The 26,977-nt window shown below is 38.2% G+C and overlaps 1 protein-coding gene and 1 long non-coding RNA gene across 4 annotated transcripts in view; one reads left to right on the top strand and one right to left on the bottom strand.

The window, feature by feature from the left end:
- The window catches only part of LOC135262697 (uncharacterized), a 36,958-nt gene that overhangs the window by 8,547 nt on the left and 1,434 nt on the right, over positions 1 to 26,977 (bottom strand). Inside the window, exons 2-4 of one of the 3 annotated variants that reach the window (XR_010332294.1) lie at positions 22,590 to 22,708; positions 8,995 to 9,145; positions 3,860 to 6,308 (exon numbers count right to left, since the gene is read on the bottom strand). This is a non-coding gene — a long non-coding RNA (uncharacterized LOC135262697). Of the gene's footprint in view, positions 1 to 3,859; positions 6,309 to 8,994; positions 9,146 to 22,057; positions 22,709 to 26,977 lie in introns of those variants that run through there. The other 2 variants (XR_010332299.1, XR_010332295.1) reach the window with 2 other exon arrangements.
- On the top strand, positions 11,571 to 25,879 carry meox2a (mesenchyme homeobox 2a). Its single transcript, XM_064349829.1, has 3 exons — positions 11,571 to 12,472; positions 20,167 to 20,339; positions 24,937 to 25,879. The coding sequence occupies exons 1-3, from the start codon at positions 11,977 to 11,979 to the stop codon at positions 25,153 to 25,155; spliced, it is 888 nt and encodes a 295-aa protein (XP_064205899.1). The 5' UTR covers positions 11,571 to 11,976; the 3' UTR covers positions 25,156 to 25,879.

Below are 26,977 nucleotides of genomic sequence, written 5' to 3'. Positions count from 1 at the left end.
CAATTAATTTATGAAAAAGAAAGATTTGGACTTTTAATATTAGCCAGAATATTAGCCAGCCAGGCACACGGACCAGTGCTCACCAATGTTGGGCTTGCCAACAATATAGCCAACTGAAAATGTGCTGCTGTCCACTACTTGTTTCCAATTATAATTTAAATATACTGAATAATTTAAATCTAGCTGCTTTGCCTGGAAGTGGAATGCTACTGAATGCTTTATGGCATCAGCAATAGCTCAAACAATTTGCTAAGCCAATCATTGGAATTGGCCTGAACTAACAAAAAAAAAAATATCTAAATGTTTGTTGGAGCCTTCTGTTTTAACTGAAAGTGTGCAAAGGAGCTGATACCTATAGTCTGCCAAACCGTTTTTGAAGTTTATTCATCCCTTCTCTTTCCAAGGGATGTGTTGGATTCTTCAGAAACAGCTGCCATGAAGCAGCTCTTCATTTTAGAGGCCAAATCTAGCTGAAAATAATCCTAAGAGTGCCAGAAAATTTTGGTACACAACAGTTGTTTACGTGATTCCTCGCAGCTGTGAGAATTGCAAGTCAGGCGTTTACCTTGGATATTGTACAGTACAGAAAGATGAAGAGCTATAAATGTCATACTCTTACCAGTGCTATGTCCCTAAGGACTCAATTACAGTCCAGTATTTTACATTGTATATCATCGACATGATAATCACATTATTATAAATCTGCTCTAAGCCTAAATTGACTGAGTGGGAGATATTTTCTCCTTGTTTATAACACATCAATCAGACAGATTTAATTTTGTGCATATGAATGTAGACTCTACAGGGACCAGCAGAGCTACTTTAATAATTCAGCAATAATTCAGGCTTGTGGAGTCAAGCATTTTGAATGGTATCTTCAACTTTTTTTCATACTATGTCAATAATTTTGATTACAGTAAAACGCAACAGACTGTCCACTGCAAAAATGACTAGATAAAAATGCTATTCATAATGTATGGCACAAAATAATGATTAGACAAGCTATGTCACACCTGAGGTTTATTGCTACATATTGCTATATCCTCAGAGGTTTCAGAATTAAAATAGCTGGTAGGCCCCGGTCTGAAAAATGATCACACAACACACCTAATATGGGGATCAAACTTCAGTATGTAAATCCAGATGAAATCCCATTTTTTTGTTTTATAGTCAAAAACTCATAGCGTACATTTCTGTGATCCATATCTACACTGTGCTGCAATATAATTTAGTCTCTATCAATGTTTGTGTTATGTTAAGGCAAGATGGTTTGATATCTTCCATAGTTTTCCCCACTGTTAGATGATGTTCAGATGACAATTCAGCATCAACAAGTTTACTGTGGTTCTGAAGCTATGAAACCCAAACCCCCATTCACAGAGGCCCTGTGCTATTGCTTCTGTGCTGAGCACAGTAAATGAGAATACTGCACATTGTGTGCTTGCTGTATGGGTGAGCCAAGTCAACATTGCCATTTTCTGTATTCTGTGTCGAAAAAAAAAAAAATAGATCTGCTTCCAATGTCAGTGAGACCACCTCCTCTGGCAAGCTCATATGCCTCAGGACAGTGAACGCAATGTCCATTTTTAGTTTCCAATAGGGGACTGAGAGGAAATTTTTTTGGCTTTTGTTCTCACCACTTTTCTGGGTTTTTGTCCTCTCAGGAACAAATCATTTTACACTATCCCGTACAACAGTATGCAGAAAGTATATCCACCAGAACAACACTTTACAGGCCAGCTAATAAACAAACACGTTGATGAGTTTGATTGAATGATTGAAATCCTCTTTTGCGATTAAGAATTGTTTTATGTAGACAACTCTGATGCGTATGTTTGCATCGATGTGATGAACAGTATGCATATATTGCATGGGGAGACGCAAGTGTGGTACCATAGCAACAGGGTTTTTTATGACAGAACTCCGGGCACTGGACAGTGATACATTTACTTGCTATGTTTGATGCAGTGGACAGTGCAAGGCTAAAATGATTGAATAGAAAGTAAATACTTGTGAGTCAGTTGTGATGTTATGACAGACTGCAGCATTTTATTACATTTTACTAGGGTAAAAATGGCTTTTTGTAAACACCCCAGCTGACAGCAAGCAGACAACATTAAGATGGCCCCTTGATAATGAGAACATTTAGTGTTTAATAAATAGTCCAAGTTGTAATTCAATGTGTCTCCATAAATGACATAAGACAAATTAATCAATCTGACATCAAAAATATGTGATCAAATATAAAATCTAAAATAGGTGTACTTGAATTTAGTAATATGTTAATTTTCACAGATAGTCAACCAACAGTGAAGGGTTCTGTTGGTTCCACAATGGCGTGTTGTGAATTTTACTGGAAATTTTGGAGGTACTCATGCCCTGTTCATGACAATCTGTACTTTATAGTAATGAATGATCATCTTGACCCCATGTTAGAGCCTTTCATCTTTTGACACTGCAACACCCCAAGTCCATAGGGTGTGAGCAGTCACCAGTGGTTTAAGGAGCACGGCACTGACATTATCCATATGTTCAGTCCCCAGATCTGAACCGAATCAAGTATGGGATACTATGGAAGGACAGCTGAGACAGCAGGTTTTGTCTCTAACACCTAAGTGTGGGTTGACTGACTTTCACATGGAAGAGGGATGTCGTATTCATCCTAGCGGAATACAGAAAATGGTAGACTCTAATCCACAGAACCACACATGATGGGTCAAAGACTTAAGTGAAAAAGGTTGCACCAGATGCAATTCAGCTCTGCTATTGTAAAAGGAATCACTTGGTGCACAACAGCTAAGACAACCTAAAAAGAATACCTGTCTGGGTAAAACTACCAATTCCTGCAGTTAACTCATATTTTCAGTCTTGGCTTTGAATCAACACACCATTACACAAGCTCAAGAATGTTTATGAACATGTACATGCATATAAATAATTTACAGCAATGAGAACAGTGTTCAACCTAAACTTTGTTATATGATGGGCAAATTTACAGTTTTTTTTGCATTATAACTGTGTGGCTCTGTAGAATTCCTCCTTGCAAGCTTTTTAAGCTGCTCGACTCAACGTCAGAAATATTATTAAGGGCTGAATTATCATGCCATGTATAAATTTAAACAGGTTTATACTAAGTGGAATAACATTTGGACAATGTGAGAAATTAAAGTCAGTGGACAGAGTGCAGCATCAGAATGATTGAACAAATGATATCCAATTTAGTCTATGAAAAGAATTGTGTGGCACATGGTTTTCTGCACTGTAATTGATGTAATTGTTTCCACATGTAAGGTTGGTGGAACCCCAGCCATAAAGAGTGCTCCAATGTAAAGGCATGGGAATCGCCAATGAGATGAGCCTCCTTCATCTATTTTGGAACAGACCTGCAATCTCAACGGGGCTTCCAAACTTAATACAAGTGGGAGAACTTAAAAATAGCATTCATGCGTCAACAGAACGGACATGAATAAATATGATTATTTCTATATGTAATTTTCACACTTCTGTTGATTAATTATCCAAAAAAAATATACACACACACACACACAAAAATAAAAATAATAAAAATAAATAAATAAATCACTCTCCCTAGAAGCTGGGCCTGCATGATGGGAGAGTCATTTATATTTTGCAATAATTCAGTTATTCACTTCCCTTCCCTAAGTAAATGTGGATACCAAACCTGTGACTGTTAGTATTTTCTTGTAAAAGTAAATATTTCGGTTCAGGCAGCTTCACTCTGTCCTTTGAATATCAGCAGTGCTGTGAAAGCAAATATTAAGTCATATTTTCCTAGTGCTTTCTAACCTCACAGACATTTCCACTGATCATACACATTCATTTTTCATGGGCACATCAACTGAAGCAACTCGACATGCATGTAAAATCCATCAAACATGTTGAACGTATGATTTAAGACAGGAAAGTGTGATGTTTTCATAAAGGCCAATCAAATGTGATCCACTGCCAACAATATGAGGTTGGCCCCTGTCAAGGCTCAAGGGCTTTCCCATTTAGACACACGTTTGCCTCAATATCCTCCTATTGTCTGGGGCATGCGTCATTCCACAGTCATTTGGATGGGTGATGTCTGTTATGTGTGTGGGGAGGAGGTGCTTGACTGGGAGGGACTCGGATTGTTCTAGAAGTGGGGGGCGGGGGGTGGGTACTTGGGTACTCTGTTTCCCAGTGTGAGAGGAGAATGAGAGGAAAATATTTCCCCAGGGCCAAGTCAGTGACCTCAGTGAGTGAAAAATATGCAGAGGTCAATGGGTCCACTTGGACCAGGACAACATCTGACTGACAACGGCCTCCAATAACCGCAGCCTTCCCATTCATTCTGAAATGACACAAAAAAAATGTTGTATTGACTGAAATACAGGCCTACTGACTTGAAATTATGTGATAACCGAAAATGGTATCATTCTGTGCAGTGGCCATTATGTGTTGCATCTGTTGCACTTTTTATTGCTAAAATCTTTTACTCCCAAAAGGGATTAGTCAGAGATATGCCCTAGAAGGGACTGATTTATGGAGAGCGAATAATCTGTGCTTTAAACCCCCACCAGTAACAAGCCTTGTTTATTGGTATGAATCATTGTTTTATTCAAAGTAATGAGGTACAGAACAATGCCAGATGTTGGCAGAGAGAGAGAGAGAAAAAAAACTTAATCCCCAATACTCGAAAATTGGGCACTGTGATTCAGATCTAGTGGCTAGGAGAGCATCTGTGTGTTTTCATTAGGCATCTCCAAGCGTGCTTTAACACTGGCCAGCAGAGGTCGCTGTAAACACAATCACCTGTATAAATTGAACACAAGCTTCAGTGTGGAATTCAGTGTCACAAGCTTCAGTGTCAGACAATGCCTAGCTAAACGTCTTCAAAAGATATGTTATAAATTAGATTTATTCAAAATTGAATTGAACTGATCAGCAAATTGTTTAAATTCACATAGGAAATCATGTTGCAATACATTAAGGCAACATAGATTGTTGAAAAATGTGAAGTACTTATGAATTTTTGCCAACAAAGTTTTATACAGTACATACACCTAAAAGACAAAAGCCAGATGTTGGCATAAAAGCACAACACTGATGTTGGCAAGTTCACAAGCTGAAGAAACGTGAAATGCAGTAACTTTGCAAGCAAATGAAAAACCTAAAGATGCCTTTACGTCAGAAACAATTCACCTCACTTTCATGAATCATTGTGCATTTTATTAAATGGTTTTATGAACTGAAAGTAAATAGAGATACTGCAATGATAAATTTTGACAATGCCATTGTAATAAACTTGGCCAGCAGATTTTGTATGAGTCAGAACCAAAGGACATTCAGAAAGAGGTGGTGGGGAAGGACTGTATGGTGCAGTAATTCAATAAAAACACTGCAGAGCTATTCACAGGTCATTGTCTCTACACATGAAGTGCTTTGTTCTGGCTGGACACAGACTGAAATCTAACGAGTTTCATTGTCTGTGAAATTAATTATAATATTTAGCTAAATATAATTAAACAGAGAATTTATATCAAGCTCTTGGTCTGGGTTTTTTTTTTTTGCTTTCAAAGATATATTAAACCAAAAGTGTAAAAGAATGCAATGTTTTAATATAAATATTATATAATGTAATATAATGTTTGTATCACATTTACAACACCACAAGAATAAAATACTTCAAACCACAAAACAGGGACACCACACCCTACACTAAATAGCAGTAGCATCAATTAAAATGATGGAACAAAACTAACAATTTCACAATATAACAATACAATAAAAATGCAATTAAATAAATAAATAAATAAATCTGTAGCTGCACGTGTAGCGTTGTGGGTAATCCTGTGGACTTTAAAAGATCTCTGTTTTCTATAAGAGGGCAAAAAAAAAACTTTACTAAGCGTAGTTCTCACTTAGTATTGGCACAATCCTTGAGCAAAAGCTTCAGTGCTAGCCTTAAAACTGGAGACTGCAGCACAGGCCCAGCCAGTCCCTGGAGCAGCCCGCACTCCAGTCACTCTCCATGTCCCTGACTGGACTCAGCCATCCAATTTCTGATTACAGTACCATACATCCTGTCTGTGAGGTGGTATTATTCATGGTAATAAGACCACGCCCACTCCCTGGGGAGGTATTGGAAATGCTGTCCCCTGTCTCTGCTCTGCCAGCATGGAAAGGGCACCAGTATAGCCTGGCATGAATTCCGTTAGCGTTCATCCGCCGAGCCGCCACGATGGCCCCCTTCGGTAAGATTCATCCCTCCACTATGGATCACAGTGTCCTTCAGCTTAGGACTAGTGCTGCAGATCACACTGGAAGGGGGGGACTGTAGGTTTGCCAATGCATTTACAGGCTTTATATGATATATTGACACTCACTTGATGCTCATCCCCCTGAAAACCGATACTTTTTACCCCCGGGCTCCAGAGGTGAATCAGACATTGAGAAGCATAAAAAAAATAATCTCAACCATAGTGAATTCATTCATTTGTCTTTCAATTTTCTAAATATTTTTTAGACCGTTTTTCTTCCATATGTGGTTGTCCAAATCAAACTATTGGTAACTATGGTTAAAACGGCAATTATGTTACTCTTAACAAAGGAGTTTTAGTATAATTGGAAACGAGAGAGTTGATCATTGATCTAATAAAAAAGCAACTTAATACTTTGAGGTAACAAACAGCCCGGTTTATAGGTACATGTCTAAATGTGGAATGCTCGACAATACAAAATTAGTTGTGTTTAATTTCCAGTGGTCTTTTTATATATTTACCATAAAAGTCAATAATTAAATGAAGAGCTACAATATTAAAACAATAATTAAAATGTGACAAAAGGTCATTTATTGTCCTGTCTATTATCTAGCATTTATAATACAATTCAGTTGTACCCTTCAATATTTCGTTTTCCCTGTATTTCTTCCCATTGTATTTTAAATGACTTTTGAAATATATTTGAAAAGAATAATAACACAAAAGTCAAATCAGATAATTTCAGCATTAATCACATTTTCATTAAGAAAGCATTATAACCCTTCATATTGTATTTATTTCCTTATTTAACATGCTAGTTTTCTGAAAACCGAAACACCTCTACCTACAGTAATGTTTTCATCAGCTCTGCGGATAATTTGCCACTTCAATACAGAATATTCCTTAAATCCAATGAAACAGGCAGTGCCCATGGGAAAAAATGATAAATTGCTGACACATGTCCGTTAAAAAAATATGTAGAACAGCTCCTCTAAAGTGTGCACTCTTTTTTAAATTATATAACAAACATAATATTCAGTACATTCGACTGCAGCAGGATTTTAAAACTCAAAATCCTATATATGTACTTTATACAAATGAGTACAGATAGAACATATATCATGAAAGAAAAAGAAAATTAATATACTGAGCTTATTTCAGACAATTTAAAAAAATGTGACACCACTATTTGCATATTATAATTTCATTACACTATTTTAATATGTGAATCGTTATCATGTTGTGATCATGGTGCATTTCCATCAAAATATTTCTGTAGCAAAGTAACATGATACCATTTGTCCTTTCATTTAAAACTGTTTTGCAAAATATAATTTTATTAAAAGATGACTACTACAGTACATCTGTTGGGTGATCTTTGTTAGAGTAACCTGAAGTCAGTACTGAATCAATCATTGCTTTCATTAATGACTCTTTTGCTTAAAGATATCATTTACTGACCACTCTGTACAATACATAGCATGGTGTCCACATCGTACTGTCAGTAGATATGTAAATTGGAGTATACACACATATATATTACAAAGATATAATTATTACTTTATAATTGTCATCATGACATTGATTGTGTATAATATTTTGCTGGGGAGATACATTTTCTAAAATGCGATGGATTATTAATACGGACCAGGCCATGAGTAGAAGGTTTTTGGTAATGAATCAGTGATACAGCAAAATAATATTTTCTTTTATTCAGTGTTCTTTATTGACATTATGTATAATTTCAAATAGCATAATAGAGGAACTGAAACAAGCCTATATTATCTGATCAAGTCACTTTATTATTATTTCAGAATATTCATAAAATGACATGTTAGCATAAGATTGAAGAGTACCTGTAATTAGGAAACTTTCTGTTGTGAAGAAATTGAAATCTTTTGAAGCCACATATTAAGTTAAAAGTGAAAAGCTACTTCAAGGCCTTTTCTACTTCAACTTAAAATTTATTTGTATACTGCATTAAATCAAACATATTTAAAGAGCAGAATCAACTTTGCATGTAGGATATCTAAAACATTACGTTGCAGCAATTTTCAGATTAAAGTTTAAGGATTTTCTTTTCAAGTGTTATCTTTTGTTATGCGTTTTCTTTCTAATAGAATTGTTTCAGTTATGAAAGTTACAAAAGTATCTTTCTCTGTTGTTCATGATTCTTTGAAGGCTGGGGGTTCACTTCATAGGAAACAACAGTAAAATGCTAGATTGAAATTGAGGAGCCTTCAAGCAGCATGATGCTTATATGATTACCCTACAAAGTGAAGCAATGTTCCTCTCTTTCAAATATCCTTGCTCAGCGGGAAACATTTTCACGTGTATTAAGGTAAGTAAAACAAATCATAGGCCTTGTGTATTAAAAACATATATTTATATTAATACCTGTTAATCTATATTTATATTAATGCCTATTAATCTGTATTTAGATTATTGCCCGTTAATCTGCCAGTCTCCTAGCAATCTTCTGAATCCCCAGGTCCCAGCTCCTGCTGCTCCTCACCCCCTCTGTCTCCAGACCCCAGTCCCATTGCTCCGGGGCTGATTGACAGAGACAGGTTGGTGGAAACCTGCAGGTCTGCTCAGCGTCCAAAGATCTGGACCAGCTTCACCACTCGCCGCACAAAATAAAAAAAGAGCTAAGCTCTGCACATGCAGTGAAAACACACTCCCGGCCTCAATCGCCGCAAACACCGACCTGCGAGGGGGGTGTCACACAGTTAAAAATACTCACGGAAATCTGGGTGTAGCTCCTGCGCCTCGTCTCCTTCTGTCCTGGGGAAAGTGAACTGCAATGGGCCGACGCTGCCATGGACTAGGGCTTCGGCTCTGGGGCGAGAGGTCTACAAGAGGCGGATTCATGAAGCTGTCCCTGCCACAGGGCACTGCCGGGGAGAGAGAGAGACGCTGAAAGAATGAAACCTCATGTGTATTAATACGGAGCGAAGGGGCCAGATAAACATATAACTTTACTTTGCTGCTAATTGCCATAATTTGAAAGGTAAACAGCAGAGTTTCGCCGGGGAGTTTCAGACGTGGTGCGCTCGGTTCAGGATCCTGGAGGACTGGGCTAGCCGCGGCGCCCAAGTCAGCCACCCCTGTGTCTGCTAAAGCAATTTCCTTCAAAATGTATTTAATTTCCTTTCACAGGCAGGCTCCATACATGCGGTACACCCCAGCAGCCGTCCATAGGGCTTTAATGGGAGCAGCAGCAGCTGAGTGGGTGCAGCGTCCATCCATTTGCTGAACACGTGCAGGCCCAGGCTGAATGAACCTTGGTCACCCGGTCAAAGTGACGCACCCGTCTCCACAAGTTCCCCAGATGCGTTTAGTAAGCAGTAAATGTGCAGTCAGCTTTGTCCAAAGACTATAACTCCAGCAAAGTAATGTATGAAGAGAAATCAAATAATGTAAAGAAACCAAATTAAATTAATGGAAATAATACAGTTTAGAAATAATGTTTTGATATTTTGTCTTCCTGCGTTTTAAAAATAGAAGCAGATTTATGGCATAATTAAAAGAAAAACCTCTCCAAGGAGGTATGTCCAAATTTCTAATTAATTCAGGAATTATAATAAATACATTGATTATTCACAGGTAAGTTTAAAAATGCAAATTGTTCCTTTGCGCTCGTTCCATTATATTTCTAACACAACAAAAATATTTATTTTCCTGCATTTGGAATACATTTTTCTGGCATACAGTGGATAAAATTTAAATGAATAAGATTAAATGGTGGAATTGAAATATTAAACAATGTAAAAGACAAAAACAAAATGTATTGGTAATTTTTGAATGTTTAAAAAGTATCCATCTTTAAACCCTTTAAACCTTTATTGAAACGTAAATGAGAATGTACAGTTCGAAAAAACTTTCCCTTCAAAACTAGAAACACTACACCATTTCTACTTCTTCTTCCTCTTCACCATTGTACTGTTTTTTGGTTTAACTGCACAGAAAATGATTATGTAATTTACACCTACTGTATGCCGGTACAAGCTCATGACTGAATGTACACCAGTAAAAACGCTATATTCCTTTTTTTCATAATTTGGAGCTTTGGAGCAACCGGGTAATTTGTAGGCTTGTCTCATCACTGCAATGTAATCATGTTCCTTCAGGTCCTCCATCGGTCACAGAGTGCACACTACCTTTCTTACCCTCTAAAACATGCAGCCAACCACTTCTTTGCATTCATATTTTTATATTTCTCTTTAATCAGAGGAGTTTCTATGGAACATGGAGGCAGATGAATCGTCCCCTGATGAATCGTCCCTTTCTGGGCAATACCATGGCTTTCATGCATCGTCCTGCTTGCAGTCGGCACTGAAACTGTCAGGCTTTAATCAGGAAATTGGAGTGCATCGATGGACTGTAAGGAGGGCACCACCAAGGAGCCCCCATAGAAAGGTCATTTTATAAGATGTGGCTTTCTTACTAAAGGGCAATGAGGAAATAAACATAAGTTCTGTGAAATGTTTTTGATATAAGGTGCAGAGGCAAAATGTCCCATAATAAGTAATGTAAAATGGAAACACGCTTCCTGTACTCAAATAACCAAGTACAATTTATCACACGAGATGAAAAAAAAATCTACCTGTAGATTCTGAAGAAGACCAGTGGGTTAAAACTTTAACCAAAAGTGTCTTACTGAAGGAAACATCCCAGAGTGCTTCACCAGTCACACTTCATAAAAGTTACAATACAGCCTGCTTGAGATGGACCAATGATGCTTCAGCAACACCTTCATTGACACCCGTTTTTTAAACTTTCATTTTTTCATTTCATTTTTTTACCTTTGATCCCATAAAAGCAAACCAAAGCAACTGGAGAGCAAACCCACTTTGTTCCAGAAAACCACTATAAATTAATCAAGCTTTATGAGCTGTGCAATGGCCATAATATAATGTGAAGAAAAGAAAAATCAACAATCAATTATAGTCAAGATCTTGAAAGTAGGGTTGCTGGGAAGAAATTACTTCAATTTACTTAAGAAGCAAACACATCAGCAGATGAAGTGCCACACAGTATTATAACAGCACCCGATGCCATTGCTGCACTTATTCCAAATCCTTGAACTGATGCAATAGTTTTCTTGGGGGGAAAAAGTGTTACCAGGGGTCAGATAGTCTGAGTCCAAAATAAATTGCATGCTTTTCCTGAGGCAAAGCCATTTTAATAGTTCAGATTTATTGTGCGCTGCTTTTTGGAGGGCGATCGTTTGCATGCGGTCAGTAGCGCAGAGTCTGTGACCCAGCCTCCCTCTCACATTACAGCCTATTTATAACGTCCCCTGCGCTGGCTCCCCCCTCATAGCTGTTCCTTGGAACCACCTTTCCCTTGCACTGGCCTCCGTCTCCTCTCCTGTCATCTGAGAATCTCTTCAGAGGCTTATCTTGGGCTCAGTGTTTACCCTGTGCCGCCTGGCAACAGCCGGCATGCTCAGGATTACCAGAGGAGCTCCCTTTCAACACACAGAAAAGTTTTGAATTCACTTAGCCTTTTTTTTTAGTGGGGAAAAGGGAGAGTTGGGTATATGAGGTGAAGGCAACAGAAGGAGTGGTGGGACTTGGATCATCAGTTCTTTCTTTCTTTCTTTATTTCTTTTCCCTGCCTCCTTCCTCTGCTCTCCCTCCTCACTTTTGCTCTTGCGAGGCTTGTTTATTTAATTGAATTTTTGCGCTGAGTTTTTCGGGAGGGGCCCGCGTCCCACGCGATGGATCACACGCTCTTCGGCTGCCTGCGCAGCCCTCACGCGTCTGCGCAGGCCCTGCATCCCGCCTTCGCGCAGTCGCCGCTGGCGCTGCACGGCCGCTCGGACCACGTCTCCTACCCCGACCTGGCGGGGTCCTCGTCCTCCTGCATTGTGGCGGGTTACCCGGGCGACGAGGGCCTGTTCGGCGGGCAGCACCACCGCGGGCATCCCGGGCAGCAGCAGCATCACCACCCGCCGCAGCACCAGCCGGGCTGGCACATCCCGCCCATGCCCTCGCCCTCGCCCGCCAGCGGCCGCCACAGCCTCTGCCTCCCGTCACCCGACAGCGCCTCCCCCGACCTGTGCCCCGGTGGCCCCAGCCTGTGCGCCAGCACCCCCAGCCTGGGGGCCAACACACCCACGGGGGCGTCCTGCGTCCCCGGGGACTTTGGGCGGCAGGCTTTGTCCCCCGCTGAGGCAGAGAAACGCAACGGCAAGAGGAAAAGTGACAGCTCAGGTAAGGAGAGGCCAGAGGCTGCCCTCTAACCCTTCACAACGTGAAGAAACGCACACAGCGCCTCACTGTAAAATGGCAACATTGGACTCTATAATAGTGAAATATATTGAGAACAAATCTTAGAAAAACTTTATGACTTTATGTATGTTTGAAGTATAAAAAAAAATAATCAAAAAATAATATTATTTTTATTCTTTGAAAATTCGAATTTGTTTGAAATTACTGAAGTAATACATACTGTCTGCTGAGTGGTGTGTATATTTAAAGCATTACACTTTTGATATTACCTGTAGCTAAAAAAGATTTTGTTAAGTGTATTAGTGTAACTCATGATTATATAGGCTTCAGATATTTTGAGGCGAGTCAAGGTGGTGGCTGCGCTTTCATTTTGTAAACCTGGCTTTGACGGCGGGAGATGCAGAGTAATACGTTCAGAAAAGCGCTTCTAGATTTTTCCTCACGTGTGCAAAGCAATTAAGCCCAGTAACTTTGTGTGGCATCACCCCTCTGGCCTTTTTAAATGCCATATGTTTCAGTTCTACGCCTTTTAAACCGCAGAAAGCACAACGATCTGTAAAAAATGAATGTCATGGATTGTGAAAGAGTATACCACCATCTTAAAAGATACTGTACCCTCTGCATCCCTCAACATATCCACTTCTTAGGCAGGAAATGTGTAATTATTTATGATACGGATCTTGTATAGCTATGTAGTGCGGCAATCAAATGTAATATTACTGCACTCCTTGAGCTCAATCGTGAACGGCAAAATTTAAACCGGTTTTAGCTTGCTGCATTTATTCACCCTGGAAAATAATTTTAAAAAATGTTTTTTTTTAATTATGTCTCAGCATTAAATGAAAAAAATGAATACGCTACATACCGCGCACATGTGATGAAGGTTATCTGGTGTTATAATGTACAGTATAACAATAAGACACATTCTGAGTAAAATGTACAGAGATAGCTGTATATATACACTATAATTATAGTTAATTAATAAGTGAATAATTAATAGCGATAAAATGATTGAAAATTAGCCTCCCAGTGTATAAGCTCTTTTACTTTTCATATAAAGCATTTGTAGATTAATTACAATTTATATATAAAGAGGCCAGTATTTTATCATAAAATATCATAAGAACTTATGACTTTAATTTATGACTCTTCCAATATAACGTGAAAAACTTTCATTCTGATATAATGAAAGGAAAAAAAAATCAGAGGACTCCTGAGAACACTACTGTGAATGTTTGCGGTGATATTTGGAAGACCAAACATAGTATGCCAGTCATTGTGTATTAGATCAGAAAGTTAGCTTTTTCAATACTATTACCTGCAAGATCACAAAACCTTGGATAAATCTACAAATTTGACAGTAAAGGTATTTGGACTTTTGCATTTGTGTACACAGGAGACTAGTAAATCCGGCTTGATATTAAACCATCAAACGAATATAATTTTTCAGAATATATATTTTTCAGATATAATTTTTATTTAATGAATAAATTGTACTTGTAATCTGAGATTAAGCACATTTCGATGTATATTTTGAAATAACTGTTTTGAAAGCAATACTTTAAATTATCTGACACATATTAACAATATAAATTAAGTAAAGTTGTTTAAATCAGACAGCCTAGGTCCTTGGATGATTTCTTAGGCAAAACGTTATGCCTGTGTGTCTGGTCACCAGGTACACAACATATTTGAGGTCACCCCTGGTGTTTTTATAGATTAATTGAATGTCCCCTCACTGTGAAAATAAAAATGACACCTAAACATGAAATAACAAACTGACCTGCAGTTGCTGATGTCGTTTACCACATGGTATGACAGATTAGTGATATCTTTGTTATTATATCTGATGCTAAAATAACATTTTTTTCCTTAGTGTTTCCCCAAGAGCACAAGACTGAACATATTTTATATATACTTTGTATGTATTGTCAGTAGTAAGATTTTTAACAAAATTTTATTTGAATCTACCTTGATTTGTATTAGGTCTTATACTGCAATAAATAATTTGCAAATGCCATAACCTAAATTATTTATTTATTTATTTATTTTTGGGATTGCTCCATTTGCCAGCACAGCAAATCAATTAATATCACTGTCTGAACATGATATTTGTGAACTTATATTTCAGGACAAATAGAAAGTTATATAATATAAACAGGTTATTGAATAGGTAAACAATGATATTTGCTAAGCTAAAAATAAAATGCATTTTATCTAGTCTGGATAAAACGGAATCGCATAATGCTAGTCAGTATTGAGACTTATTGAGAAGCAATTCTGCAAGGTGTTCTGTTTGGAAAATAGCCAGTATGCCACTGAGCTTTGCCCTTTCCAGGTTACAATAGCAAAAATACAAGACTTAATGTGCATTCAATTCCGTCTTCAACCGTACAGCTTTTAAATATTTACATTTAAAAGTTGTCCTCGCTGTAGAGCCTTCTTGTGATAAACTGGACCCATGACATGCAAACTTCACAAAGGGATTGTTCCATTCAAGTATGAAATGATTGAATTTTTTGTGCAATATTGCACAGAACATAACGCAAATCTGCTGGCCACTTGTTCAAATAAAAACTAGATTCTTCAAAGTGATGGATGACACTTTATTTTTCACTATAAAGCTGTGATTGATTTAAAATGTTTTGGTTATCAACACATTTTCAGTCAGTCAGGATTGGTCCACTAAAGCTGTCTTGCAGGCTTGGCCATTTAAACTTGGCAGTTTATGTATAATTGTAAAAAGAGGCACACTGTCATAAGTAAAAGCACAATCAGTTTGATGCCATGTAATAGTTCCATTGCTGTACTTCAGTTGTGCTTGAATCAAATGTTAAATGAGTTAATACCCTATTGTAAGTGTAAGTATGCATAATTCTAATAAGATTTATGGGAAAGATGTTAAATGTCATTTAGAGCACAGCAGAAATGGAGAATCTGCTTCTGTAATTGGGCAATTCTTAAATAAAGCATTGCTTCAGTAAATCATGACTGCATGCATATTACATGTTGTCCCTGTTAAAGAAATATCTCACTTGGGTCACTATGCCAAGTAGTTATTGGTCTCTAAATATGTTTGTTGTATATTTACTTCATGTTTTTATTAGTAGTCATTGAAATCAGTTGGTGTAATCAATCGTCCAAATATTGCGATTTGCTCATGTAGTGTGGATGGTTTTGCTTCTGCATCTGGAGTCAAAATGTGAGCTGAAGCATGTATACAATAATGCTTCATCAGAAAAAATTGAAAAATTTCTTGTATCAACATTGGTTTCACAATATGCTGACATCTTGATTGTTTTGTCTGGCCAGAGTAAGCTTTTTAATTTTCCAATCCAAGCAATGCCATTTGGAGGGACTGGTTCCCCAAGGCCTTAAACGGCCTGTTCTGATGCAGCCTGAGGCTAAACAGAACTATCTCACCTGTGTGTATTGATTCTGAGAAACTATTTAAAGTTGAATAGTCTGCATCCTTAAAATCCTTCATGCTTTGGTATATTACAAAATGCTGATGAAAGGAATTTTACTTTCATACAAGTACATTTCACTTTCATTTACACAAGCAAGACTTGTTTATTTGGGAAGAGCAAAGCTCAGTTTTATTGGAAATGGACCATTTTAACAATCACAAAATAGGCCTCCTCCCTCTTCTCTTCACTGCACAGAAATGTGTCCAGGGCTTTGACTGTTAGTGCTCTCCATCTCTGCCCTTTCTCCCTCCAGCGAGCCTGGTCTTTTCCCCTTCCCTTTAAAAGCACAGTGTTGTTTAAGGTATGTTTAGATCTTGATCCTTCTCTCTGTTTTTGGGTATTCCTCAGATGCATGTTGAGCACGTCGCGGTTTGGTGCGGTTGGGACAGGGCGGGGTGCAGCGATGGGGCGGTGCTGAGAAGGACGTGTGGACAGGGTGCAACAGGGCAATCTGGGATTCTTCTCAGTCTGATTCATGCAGATTCATGCAGTGATCTTAAGCCCTGTGCAGTGCCCCTTGCACAGTGCTTAAGATGGGTAGACATGAAAATCTGGCAAATTTGCAGTTTTACTTTAGGTTTGTGATAGGTTAATAATAATAATAATAATAATGTGGTGGTACTGCGAAAGACATAGCATTCAAATAACTAAGCTTGCATTCAAATTTTATTTTAAAATGTAACCAGCTGCATTTCTTCCATATGACTATAGGGTACTTCTTGGTTAAGTTGTCTCAATTTTTCCAGTTGATTAAAATAAGAATGCTTTCCATGACCTGAACACGCACATATTATGTTCTTGTGAGCACATGGATTTGTGCTGACCTGATACTGGATCAAAGCCCAGTCTCTTATGGGCAACACAAACCAACCCTCCCACCAGAATCCCTGCATAGATCTATTATACAAGGGACCTGTCAACTCTGACAGCTTCTAGTTAAACATGGTGCACTTACCCTGCACTCTTATGTAACTAATAGTGAAAACCTCACCTGGCAGCAGAATTATTGAAATACAGTTCATTGTTTTTGTAGAGATGGGCTCAGATTCACCCTAACTGCAATATTATTTCTCATGAACTTTGACAACATAATTTGCAATACATTTATTTTATTTTAACGCATTATATTTGTCTGTTTCTGATTTTAGCAGAGAAACATGTATTTTTTGCAGTGATGACGTCGGAAGTCAATGTGGGTAGGAAAGCAAGGAATGGTGTAGCCAGATATAGGGGTAATTAAGTGGCCCATTTCTTGGGAATTTGGTAAGGACACGAAGGTTAACATCACTGCTCTTTTGGAAAGTTTCGTGGGACCTTAGTGATGACAATGATGGTTTAACATCTACAGTAATCCAAAGGACAGGGCTGTTCCTTCACTGCGCAAGGGTATTCGATCTGTAGTCCAGAGGGAAGAGTGCTCCCTACTGGCCCTGGATCTTAGCTTTCCCAGGAGGTCACCCATCAAAACACCAGCAGTTTATCCCTGCGTAGCTTCACATGATTCTATGGCTAAATTTGTACTCAGTATTTACATTCGTACCCAGGATTACATTCATACATTATATAACGTATGATCATATATTTATATGGATGGAGACTCATTAAAATGGATGCGGGTTGACCTGTGATTGGCCTTCTGTGAGGAGGGGCCCAATCTGAGTGCAGCATTTTCCTCGCACTCTTCTTTATTGTGGAAGGATGAAAGTCACACCAGAGACCTAATTGCTGTGGTGTAGTGGCTGCCTTGTAAAGCTGTGGACTCTTTCAAGTTTGAGCTGGATTGGATTCCAGTGGCTGGGCACGTTATTCTTATTCCTAAACAATGTCAATGTTTACCAGAGAGTAAATGCAAGTATTGGCTCATTTCATTAGTGGCAAAAAAACTGCCAGATTTAGGTTGGCTGTTTTTTCTGAGCATGTGAGTGTGTGCGTGCTTGCCTGTGTGTGTGCGTGCGTGCATGTGTGTGTGCATGCGTGTGAGAAACTGAGAGAGAGAGAGAGAGAGAGAGAGACTCTAATCACTGTCACTGTTTTTTAGGTTTTAGATCAGAGGAAAAGTTCTAAAATATGTATCATTATGATTTGTGTTTTCTTACGCTATGAAAGTGGAAAGGCAGATGAATCAGTCCCTTGGCTTTCAGTTATTAACATACATAAACATTCAAAATAAAATCAATAAATAAATATTTTGTGTTTCGTTACCGACTCCTCAGTTTTATATGAATTAATGTGGAAACTGTTTTGTAATGAAACCGGTGGTTCATGAATGATGATTTCAAAACAGCAGAGATTGTATGAAATGAAATAAACTAAGACTACCTTTATTGAGAAACAAAATGTAAAGCATAGTATGTGGACAAACCTGTCTCCATGATGCAAAACATTTACAGTTAAACCTGAAAATTGCTGTAAAATCAAAGTTTAAATTTGTACATACAGTACAGACATTTACAACTGCAGACCAAAAGTCCCTTTTAAACTTAAAAACCTGAACAGTTTAATTAAAATAACGAGAGTCTTTGTGGACAGAACAGAGATGTGATTAATAAACAGACCTAGTTTCTCTCCTTAATGACGTGGCAATGGAGAATCTCCTGACTGCTGTGTTTTGGCTCATTATCCACACCCTATCTACAGTTTAGTTTGGGATTGCCAGTTGGATTAACACACGCTTTGAGACATGGCCAAAGATGAATTATTAGGCAATCTTTGTAGCCTTAAAGTGAAACATTCTCTATGTGAAATTGAAGCTTGCCTGAAAAAAGAAAAACCACAAAGTCTGGTCAGAAGAAGCAAGCTGAGGGAAAAAATTAACACAGCATGTATTTTTATTTTTTCCAGTAATAAAGCAGAAAAACTCTCCTTTAGACTGAATCAAAACAGCCTAGATCAGTGCTGCATCTAACAAGGGTTTGAAGGGAGTACTTATGGAACAGCATTTGTAACCAGAAACGTGAAGGGTTTCATACTGTGTGGAACATTGCTTGCTTTCATTGAGCAATATGCTTGATTATGAACTCATTCAGTTTGTGGTAGCAGTGGTACTACTGCTACTGCTACTACTACTTCTACTATTACTGTTACTACTACTACTGCTACTACTACAACTACTACAACTACTACTACTGTAACTACAACTAATAATAATATAATAATATTAATAATCATCATTATCATCATCATCATAAAAATGGACAGTACAGTAAAAACCTTTCCATAAGGTTACCTGTTTACAAAGGAATAATGTATTTTAAAAACCTGCTTACAGCAGCTGCTTACAGTGCTTTTGTGTTGTGTTCTTGGGAGAAAGGTGAGGTAGCATCATTTGGGGTTTGACTGCTATGTGTGGTGGCACACATTGTGTGCTGTGACTCTTTCAGGGACCAGCCACTTCATTACTAAGGACACTAAGCATCCATTACAGGAGAACCATGACCATTTCTTGAGTTTCATATTTGAGAAAAATCATGATTATTACACAGATTCCCAACAATACCATGCAGTCCAACTGCTGTACAATATGTTATTTTCCATTAAAAGTATTTTTTCTTCTTGACAATTCACTTGTGGGTTTATTTTATTTTTTCAAAAAGAATAAATCAGTTAGCATAGATATCTAACTGGAGCTTGATGTTGATTTTAAGCTTTCTGGGAAGTCAATGAATATTTGAAAAAGAACCCCAGAGACATCTCTGGTGGACATAGCAGGCACTGGAACTTAAACAGTGTATTTACCAGCTGCATATCCAACTAAACACCTTCCTGGGGTTTCCTTCATCATTTGCCCTTTAATATTTACTCCCGACAAATGAAGGCATTAAGGTTTTTTGTTGTTATTTTTAATTTAATTTAAATTTAATTAAAACATTTTTTTTTAGACATCCTGCAAAGCTGTTTCGTTCCATATTACAAAAAGCGAAGTCCACATTGGAAAGTAGAGCCGGCCCATTCTGCGAGCACAGCTGCCAGAGCCAGTCACACACACACGCACAGACACTCCTGGGTCCTTCCAGCCACTCACAACATGCATAAACAATACAGTACAATAAACGGTGACTGGCAGCCCCAATTGTTTGACCTACCAGATCCCTTTCCTGCATTGGTATTATTCGCGTCTCCGATTCGCACCTGCCATTTATCACAGGTTATATATTTTTTTCTTTTTCCTTTGTAGCGTCTGAAAAAATGTTCTGTTTTTCATTCCAGATTCTCAGGACGGGAACTATAAGACCGATGTGAGCAGCAAACCCAGAAAAGAGAGGACAGCATTCACCAAGGAACAGATTCGAGAGCTGGAGGCAGAGTTTGCGCATCACAACTATTTGACAAGGCTGAGACGTTATGAGATAGCTGTGAATCTGGACCTCACAGAAAGACAGGTAGGCGACATATGCTATATTACTGCAATACTCCCATCTGCCCACAGCTCTGAAAATGGGTAAAAATGAGTAAAAAGCCATTTCTAATGGCCAGCATTAAAACATGTCCAACTCTGTTAAATGTTTCTAAAGGCTTGTGATTAAAGATTAGGCAGCTCGTCAGACTTGTTGTTTTGGCCAGTTATTTAGTCCAGTTACCATGTTTAAATTAATTAATTTCAGCATCACACCAAAATGTCTGAAGCTTCATAGATCTGTGGTGATAAGACGAAGCTCATTTAATTTCTGACTTGGATGCTTCCCAAAAAGCACGACGATACTGTGCTTTTATGGGTCACTGTGTAACACAGAGGGCCGTACGCTATGCTCACAGGCAACTGAAACAGCTGATAAGGGCGCCAACTTTCATAATGCTGGTATAGCTACCAAACTTGTGGGCTGCTGTTTTGAGTTTCTGCGTTATTCCGCTCCAGCTGTGACTGTGGAGGCAATGTCATATTCCAGATGTTTCTGAGTATTCTTCCAGTTAGGTAATAGACAAGTAATGGAGACAGGCAAAGGAAATGCTGTCTAGGAAGCCACTTCCTCCTCTCCCTCTCCTTTTACAAATTAGTTTCTTTGTGTAGGGCAGACTATAAGTACCTACATGCCAAATTAATGACTCCTGACACAATGATTCAGGCTCAACTTAACACAACAAGATGTGCTGTAATGTCCTGCACACATTGTCTCAGTAAATCTTCAAAGGGGGGCACAGAATGCACAAATAAATCATTTGCTGACAATGGCCTTTTATCAAACTACTGCCATATGCCCTTTCCTTTACTTCCAGGAATGAGTATATGGCAGTGTCAAATATTTCCTTTTAAAACATGTTTTAATCTTTATTAACAGCCACTAGACCCCTATTGTTGTTCAAGAAATAAAAAGGAGCACTTACGTTAAGAACGGTGTATTGGGGTTAGATTTTATAGAGGCCTACACTAAATGTTTAAAGGAAGGAAATTCTACTGTGATACTACTAAAGAGGTTAAAGGCTTTGCAAGCTTGTGTGCTCATTTCAGCCAATACCTCTGCACTATGATGTTCTTGTGCTTTCAGCACTTCTGTGCAAGCTACAGTTTGTATTTGACTATTGCAGGTATTCACGATGAGAGGGAAAATTAGTTCATTTTCAGTGTTAGCAGTGCCATATGAATAATTTTTCAGTGGAAGGATCACAGAGTCTAAATCAATAAAACAGACCGCATAGTAAATATCTGTTATTCTACCCAACATAATCATTTATTTCTTTTTTTGGATTCAGCTAATTCTGTTGATGAATAACACCAGAGATTAGTTTTAGTGAATCATTTAGGATTTTACATTTTTGTGATACAACAGGAGCATCTTTTCTCAGTTTTCTTTAATTGCGAAGACGGTGCATGTTTTCTGGGTGCTGTTTCAAATAATTTTGTAATGCATAGAATATACCCTTCCATAAACTTATCATTGGCATTAAGCCAGCCAGCCAGCCAGTCTGCAAAGAGAGAGGGGAAAATTTGACCCATTGTAATGATTGTGCCAGACATGGTGATAACTTGACAGGTGATTTGAAATAAGATTCCCAGAAGTTTGTCACCTTTCTAAATTATACTCATTAAGTGCCATCATACTTACTAGCTGTGTAGGGTATCACACCGGCCTGAATAAATAATTGCCACTATATTTTTTATAGATTGTGGTTAGTGCAATGCAGCTGGTTTATTGTGTAGTTCGCGAATATCATCTGAACATCAGTGTTATTCCCAGGAACACAGAGGCAAATCACCAAGAAGGCACAGAAGGCCCCGTTATATTCATTAAGGGTAGTTACCAAAACAAACAAGCACTTAGCATTTTACACTAAAGAAAATTCCATTACACATTTTCAGTCAACCAATAACATAATTATCCCAAAAGCAAATTCCGAAAGAAAGAAAGAAAGGATGGTGAAGAGAGGCAGTAGAGCCATGGTACAGCCTGAAGACATGACACACATGATGGTTTCTTCCTGAGTCAGTGTGCATATGGAACTCTCAGTACCATTGGCAATAACATGTCATCAGAGATTTCTTTCAGTGGAGTGCCGAGCTGAAGCACTGCTTAGGGTGTCGCGATGAATCGTCTGGCACAGATCAAATGTGGACCACATCACTTTCCACTGTGGCTGGAGCCCCATGGAATTATGAATAATGCCACAATATTACACTTAGAGGAAAGGTTTCTTGCCTTTTTTCTCAGTAGAGATTCTGCTGGTCAGGTAGGCAGCATCTGTGATCTGACTCTACCAGTTGCATCAGATGGGTAGTCCTCCAGGGCAGTATCGGACACATCACAGCTGGTGGATTCTAGAATGGAAAAGAAAAGATTAACTGGCTATATGAGTTTCGGAGAACCCGTGTGCTTGTGTGCAGCAGTCACAGATTTATAGAGGGATGTTGCAGGGATGAGACTGGCCTACAGCTGTAACTGGGCATTCAAATTTCAGTTTCATCTGAACTATAACTTTAAAGGTCCTACCATTACTGTATATCTTAATGTCATAACATCTGAAAATAATTAGCTCCTTGTGGCCCTTATGTTTTGGAGCAAGTATATCATAACGCAATGAATGTGCAAGTAGCTAGATACATCACTCTGCCAAAACCACGTCAATGCTATACCCATACTCCACTTTCACTCTGACTGAGAGAATTGCCAGCCATGCAGATATATTTTAAGGTCACACTTCTTATAGTAAAGACAGTGTGTGGCTCAGTAGCTTGTGTAGTAATACAACACCTATGCCTATGGGAATTTAAAACTGCCAATCTTCCAAATTTACGACTGCAAATGCAAGAGCAACCTCCCCAAGTTCCCTAATTATTGTTTCGGTATCACTGTAACTGTTTGCTAATGCACCAATACCGTTTTAATCCATATATACTGAGAGGAATTGTGTTGCATCTGTTAAAATATTGAGATTAAAAAAAAAAAGAATTATGGTGACCAATGTTCATTTATCAAAAATGTATTTTTAGTGCCATAAAACAATGCTAGGCATTACACTTACTAAAGGATCAAAGGGTTATATTTATCTTTAATTGGTTCCACTGTCATAAATATATGCAGTACTGTATTTTATTTGACACTGGGTTTTACTCATAACAAGGTGACCTCTGACCCATCAATAAGTAAGCCATTGTAATCGATGCTGTGGACTGCACAGGTGAAAGGCAACGCAAATGTTTGCGCCGTAAACGGACTTCCTGGTCGTGTGATTGGCGGTCCCAAGGTACCACAGTCCTTAAAATAAACCCGGCCCGGAGAGAAGCCCTCCTTGGTGATTTCTCACAGTCGAAGGCTCCTCCGCGCTAGTCGGGCCCAGTCCGCATCAGCTGTTTTAAGCAACAGCTTAATCATCATTCTGGGAGACGTAAATACTAAACAACTTGTCGAGTAAGGGAAAGAAGGAAGAGCTTGATGCCGGAGAGCAGATGTGACTGATGCATCAGCACATAATTGCTGATGTAGAAATAGCTGCCAAATGCAAACCTTCCAGACATGGCGTCCGTACAGTTTATACAATTTCCCACGTTCGAAATGGAAAACCGATTTACATTTTGAGGATAATGAGCGCTGTTTTCCTTGTTGATTGTGTGATGACGTTCGCATGACATTGGCTATAGTTGTTCAGCTGCTTTCATGTTTTATGTGGGCATTGATGCCAGTGGTTTGACACATGAAATATTATCAATCAGTGGTACATATAGTGAGGCATAAACACAGCATACATGGGATTACTGCTGTTCTAAACTAAAAAAATTAGACCCTGTTTATACTTGTCTTTTTGTGATGTAGATTAAATTCCCTGACAAATCCAAAATGTGTCATATTTGAGGATTATAGCCTAAATTACAGGAAACTAGATATAGACCAGACCTGTCCAAATCCAGTTTCGATCATAGAGATTACATAGGTCGGATTCTGCTGATATTCAATATGAATGTAAACATTCCAGTATGTGCTTTCTCCCGTCATCCACATTATACTGATAAATAACATCCCATGAGGGAGAGGTGCCCTGTTGTAAAGCTTTTTGTCAGGTTGGATGGAACACTAAGTGCAACAACTAAGAAGAATGTGATCTCAGGTTAAACACACAAAAGGAATTCAAGGAATCTGTAAGGAATTCAAAATCTAATGTTAACAGGCGACCACAGATATCAGACATACATACATTTGATTTGTCGACCATATTGGATATGAATGCGAACAGGAGCATAAAGACAACACTTATCCTGGAAGACAGTTTACCTTATAAAGGGACTGTCTCTAACTTGTCTTTTACAAGGGTTATTTACTTGAAAAATTTAACACGAGGAAAATATGCATGTGTCATGTTAGGGCTTCTGAGCTGAGATGTGCTCTGTAACACTTTCCATGGAGCAGAATCTCTTACTCTCTGCTTGTCTCTTGTCTGATGTCTGATGCAAATTTCTGTATTAGCAGGTTAAAAAGATACAGTAAGTCTGAGGTATTCTGCAAAATAAATATTTATTTGTCCTTCATCCTGTTTTTCTTGTTTGATTTGCAGGTGAAAGTTTGGTTTCAGAACAGAAGAATGAAGTGGAAGCGCGTGAAAGGGGGGCAGCAAGGGGCAGTGGCACGAGAGAAAGAACTGGTCAACGTTAAAAAGGGGACACTACTGCCTTCAGAGTTCTCTGGCATTGCGGGACTCCATCACTCAGCAGACTCCCTGGTCAACGAGGACAGTCACGACAGTGATCAGAGTTCGGAGCATGCTCACTTATGATTGACGGCAGGCCGTGCCCTCACAGAACAGACTCCGCCTCCTCACTCAGGAAAGAATACGTCTAATAAATGATAGGTGTTATGATAGCTGATTGCTCATAGCTCATGCGTTGATGAGTAAGGATGACATGAATTAAAAGATACATAAACATGTATAAATGTACAAAAAATGATATGGGTTGCAGGAACTACAAGGCTATTTGTTTTTTCATTAAAACTAAGATTCACATTTAAGGAAACCTCAGATAAAAAATAAACACAAATGCCAAACCTTTATCAAACAAAATACCTACCATAGGTTTAATTTGAAAATATCAAATAGAAGATGCACACTTGAAATATGAAGTTTCCTAATGAGTTTTACATGTCTAATATGAATCTCTGTTCTTCTGCACAAGGCCTCTGAGAAGTGTTAAGACACATTCTGATTGGCCAAAGTGTTGTGAACATTCCACATTTTGTGTCTTACAAAGACAATGGGCAGCCATATGCTTTTGTTTGCACTGTTGAACACCTGCCTATATTGGTTTCTACTGTATGTGTTGAAAGTTACGATGAAATCGAACTATGATGAAATCAAACGTGCAGGAGAATCAAATACTTGTTCAGCTAATATCCTGTAAATAGTTCTCAGTATTTTTTCTTTTCTTATTTACATGCTAACAACAGTTCCCTATTTAGAATATAACATCCACACAATAATAAACATTGCTTGTATACTGCTAGGGTGACTGTGTGATTCGGTGGCCTGAATAATCTCATTTTTAAATGAAACAAACATGAAAAAAGTTATGCAAAGGAGTAGCCTACCATATTAAATGCTTTTCAGATTAAATAAAGTTGTTCCTGTACTAAATTAATTACATATTCTTAAACCATTACCTAACAACAGCTTGTAGAAAGGTACCATACTGCAGATCCACATGGATCTTGATTTCAAGCATGCCAATGATTTGAACTGAGTCTACATGAATTAATCATTATGGAAAAAGGAGAGGGCTGCTGATGGAGTATATGCAAAATATTTTTTCCTCCAGGCAAAATTGTGAGTTCTGCCAAAACATGAGGAGAGCGACTCCAAATGAGCCATACTTTATTGCAAAATTACATTTAAAATAATGTCAAGGCTTGATCCTTTTGTAACTATGGTGTGAGCATGCATTCTAATTCACATAGTTGCTTTTTGGCCACTCTCAAGACGTTAAAAGATCATTTTTCATACCATAGTGGTTGGTGATTCAATACCTTCTGATTATTGAATGGGGAGTCTCGCTTTCCAACTAAACCTGAATCTAAGCTTGAATTTGCAAGTAACTGCAATTTTTCAGAAACAGATCTCTGGTGTTTCACAGGCATGAAAAGAAACCCTCTACATGGAAATGCTGATGCAGGCTGAGGCCTAAACATGTAAGTTTCTATATTTAGTAAAAACAACTGAAGAGGGTGCCATCAGAATAACTGACAAACAGTAGATTGCTGATAATCCTGCTCTTAAAACATGCATTTCTACTATTTATAAACCTGAACAGTACTTTATTTCTTATTTTATGTGCATTTTGACACAAAGTAATACCAGTTAAATACAGAGGAATATTCTACTTTTCCACTGTTCCCAGGGACTCCCACACCCTCTTCTCTCTGTTGAGTGACATGAGGTTAAGTCTATAGTGTAAATGAAAAATAAAAATCTTGATCAGTCTACTTGTTTTTAAAACCCCAAGGCATTGTTTTAAAGCACGCTACTCCTGATCACAGATGATTGCACCACCTTGATCCATCTGAGAAATGCTTTCCTTTAGCAGGAAAAGCAATGTTGTTCTACT

Source organism: Anguilla rostrata, chromosome 1 (genome assembly GCF_018555375.3).
Source record: "Anguilla rostrata isolate EN2019 chromosome 1, ASM1855537v3, whole genome shotgun sequence".
Classification (NCBI taxonomy): domain Eukaryota; kingdom Metazoa; phylum Chordata; class Actinopteri; order Anguilliformes; family Anguillidae; genus Anguilla; species Anguilla rostrata.
Note: the sequence above shows the minus strand (reverse complement) of the source record. Positions and strands in the feature narration are given on the sequence as shown.

Excerpts from the sequence above, each read along its gene's own strand:
- meox2a (XM_064349829.1), top strand. The coding sequence starts at position 11,977 with ATGGATCACACGCTCTTCGGCTGCCTGCGCAGCCCTCACGCGTCTGCG. Across the intron at positions 12,473-20,166 it reads GAGGAAAAGTGACAGCTCAG|ATTCTCAGGACGGGAACTAT; the intron begins GTAAGGAGAGGC and ends TTTTCATTCCAG. Across the intron at positions 20,340-24,936 it reads TGGACCTCACAGAAAGACAG|GTGAAAGTTTGGTTTCAGAA; the intron begins GTAGGCGACATA and ends TTTGATTTGCAG.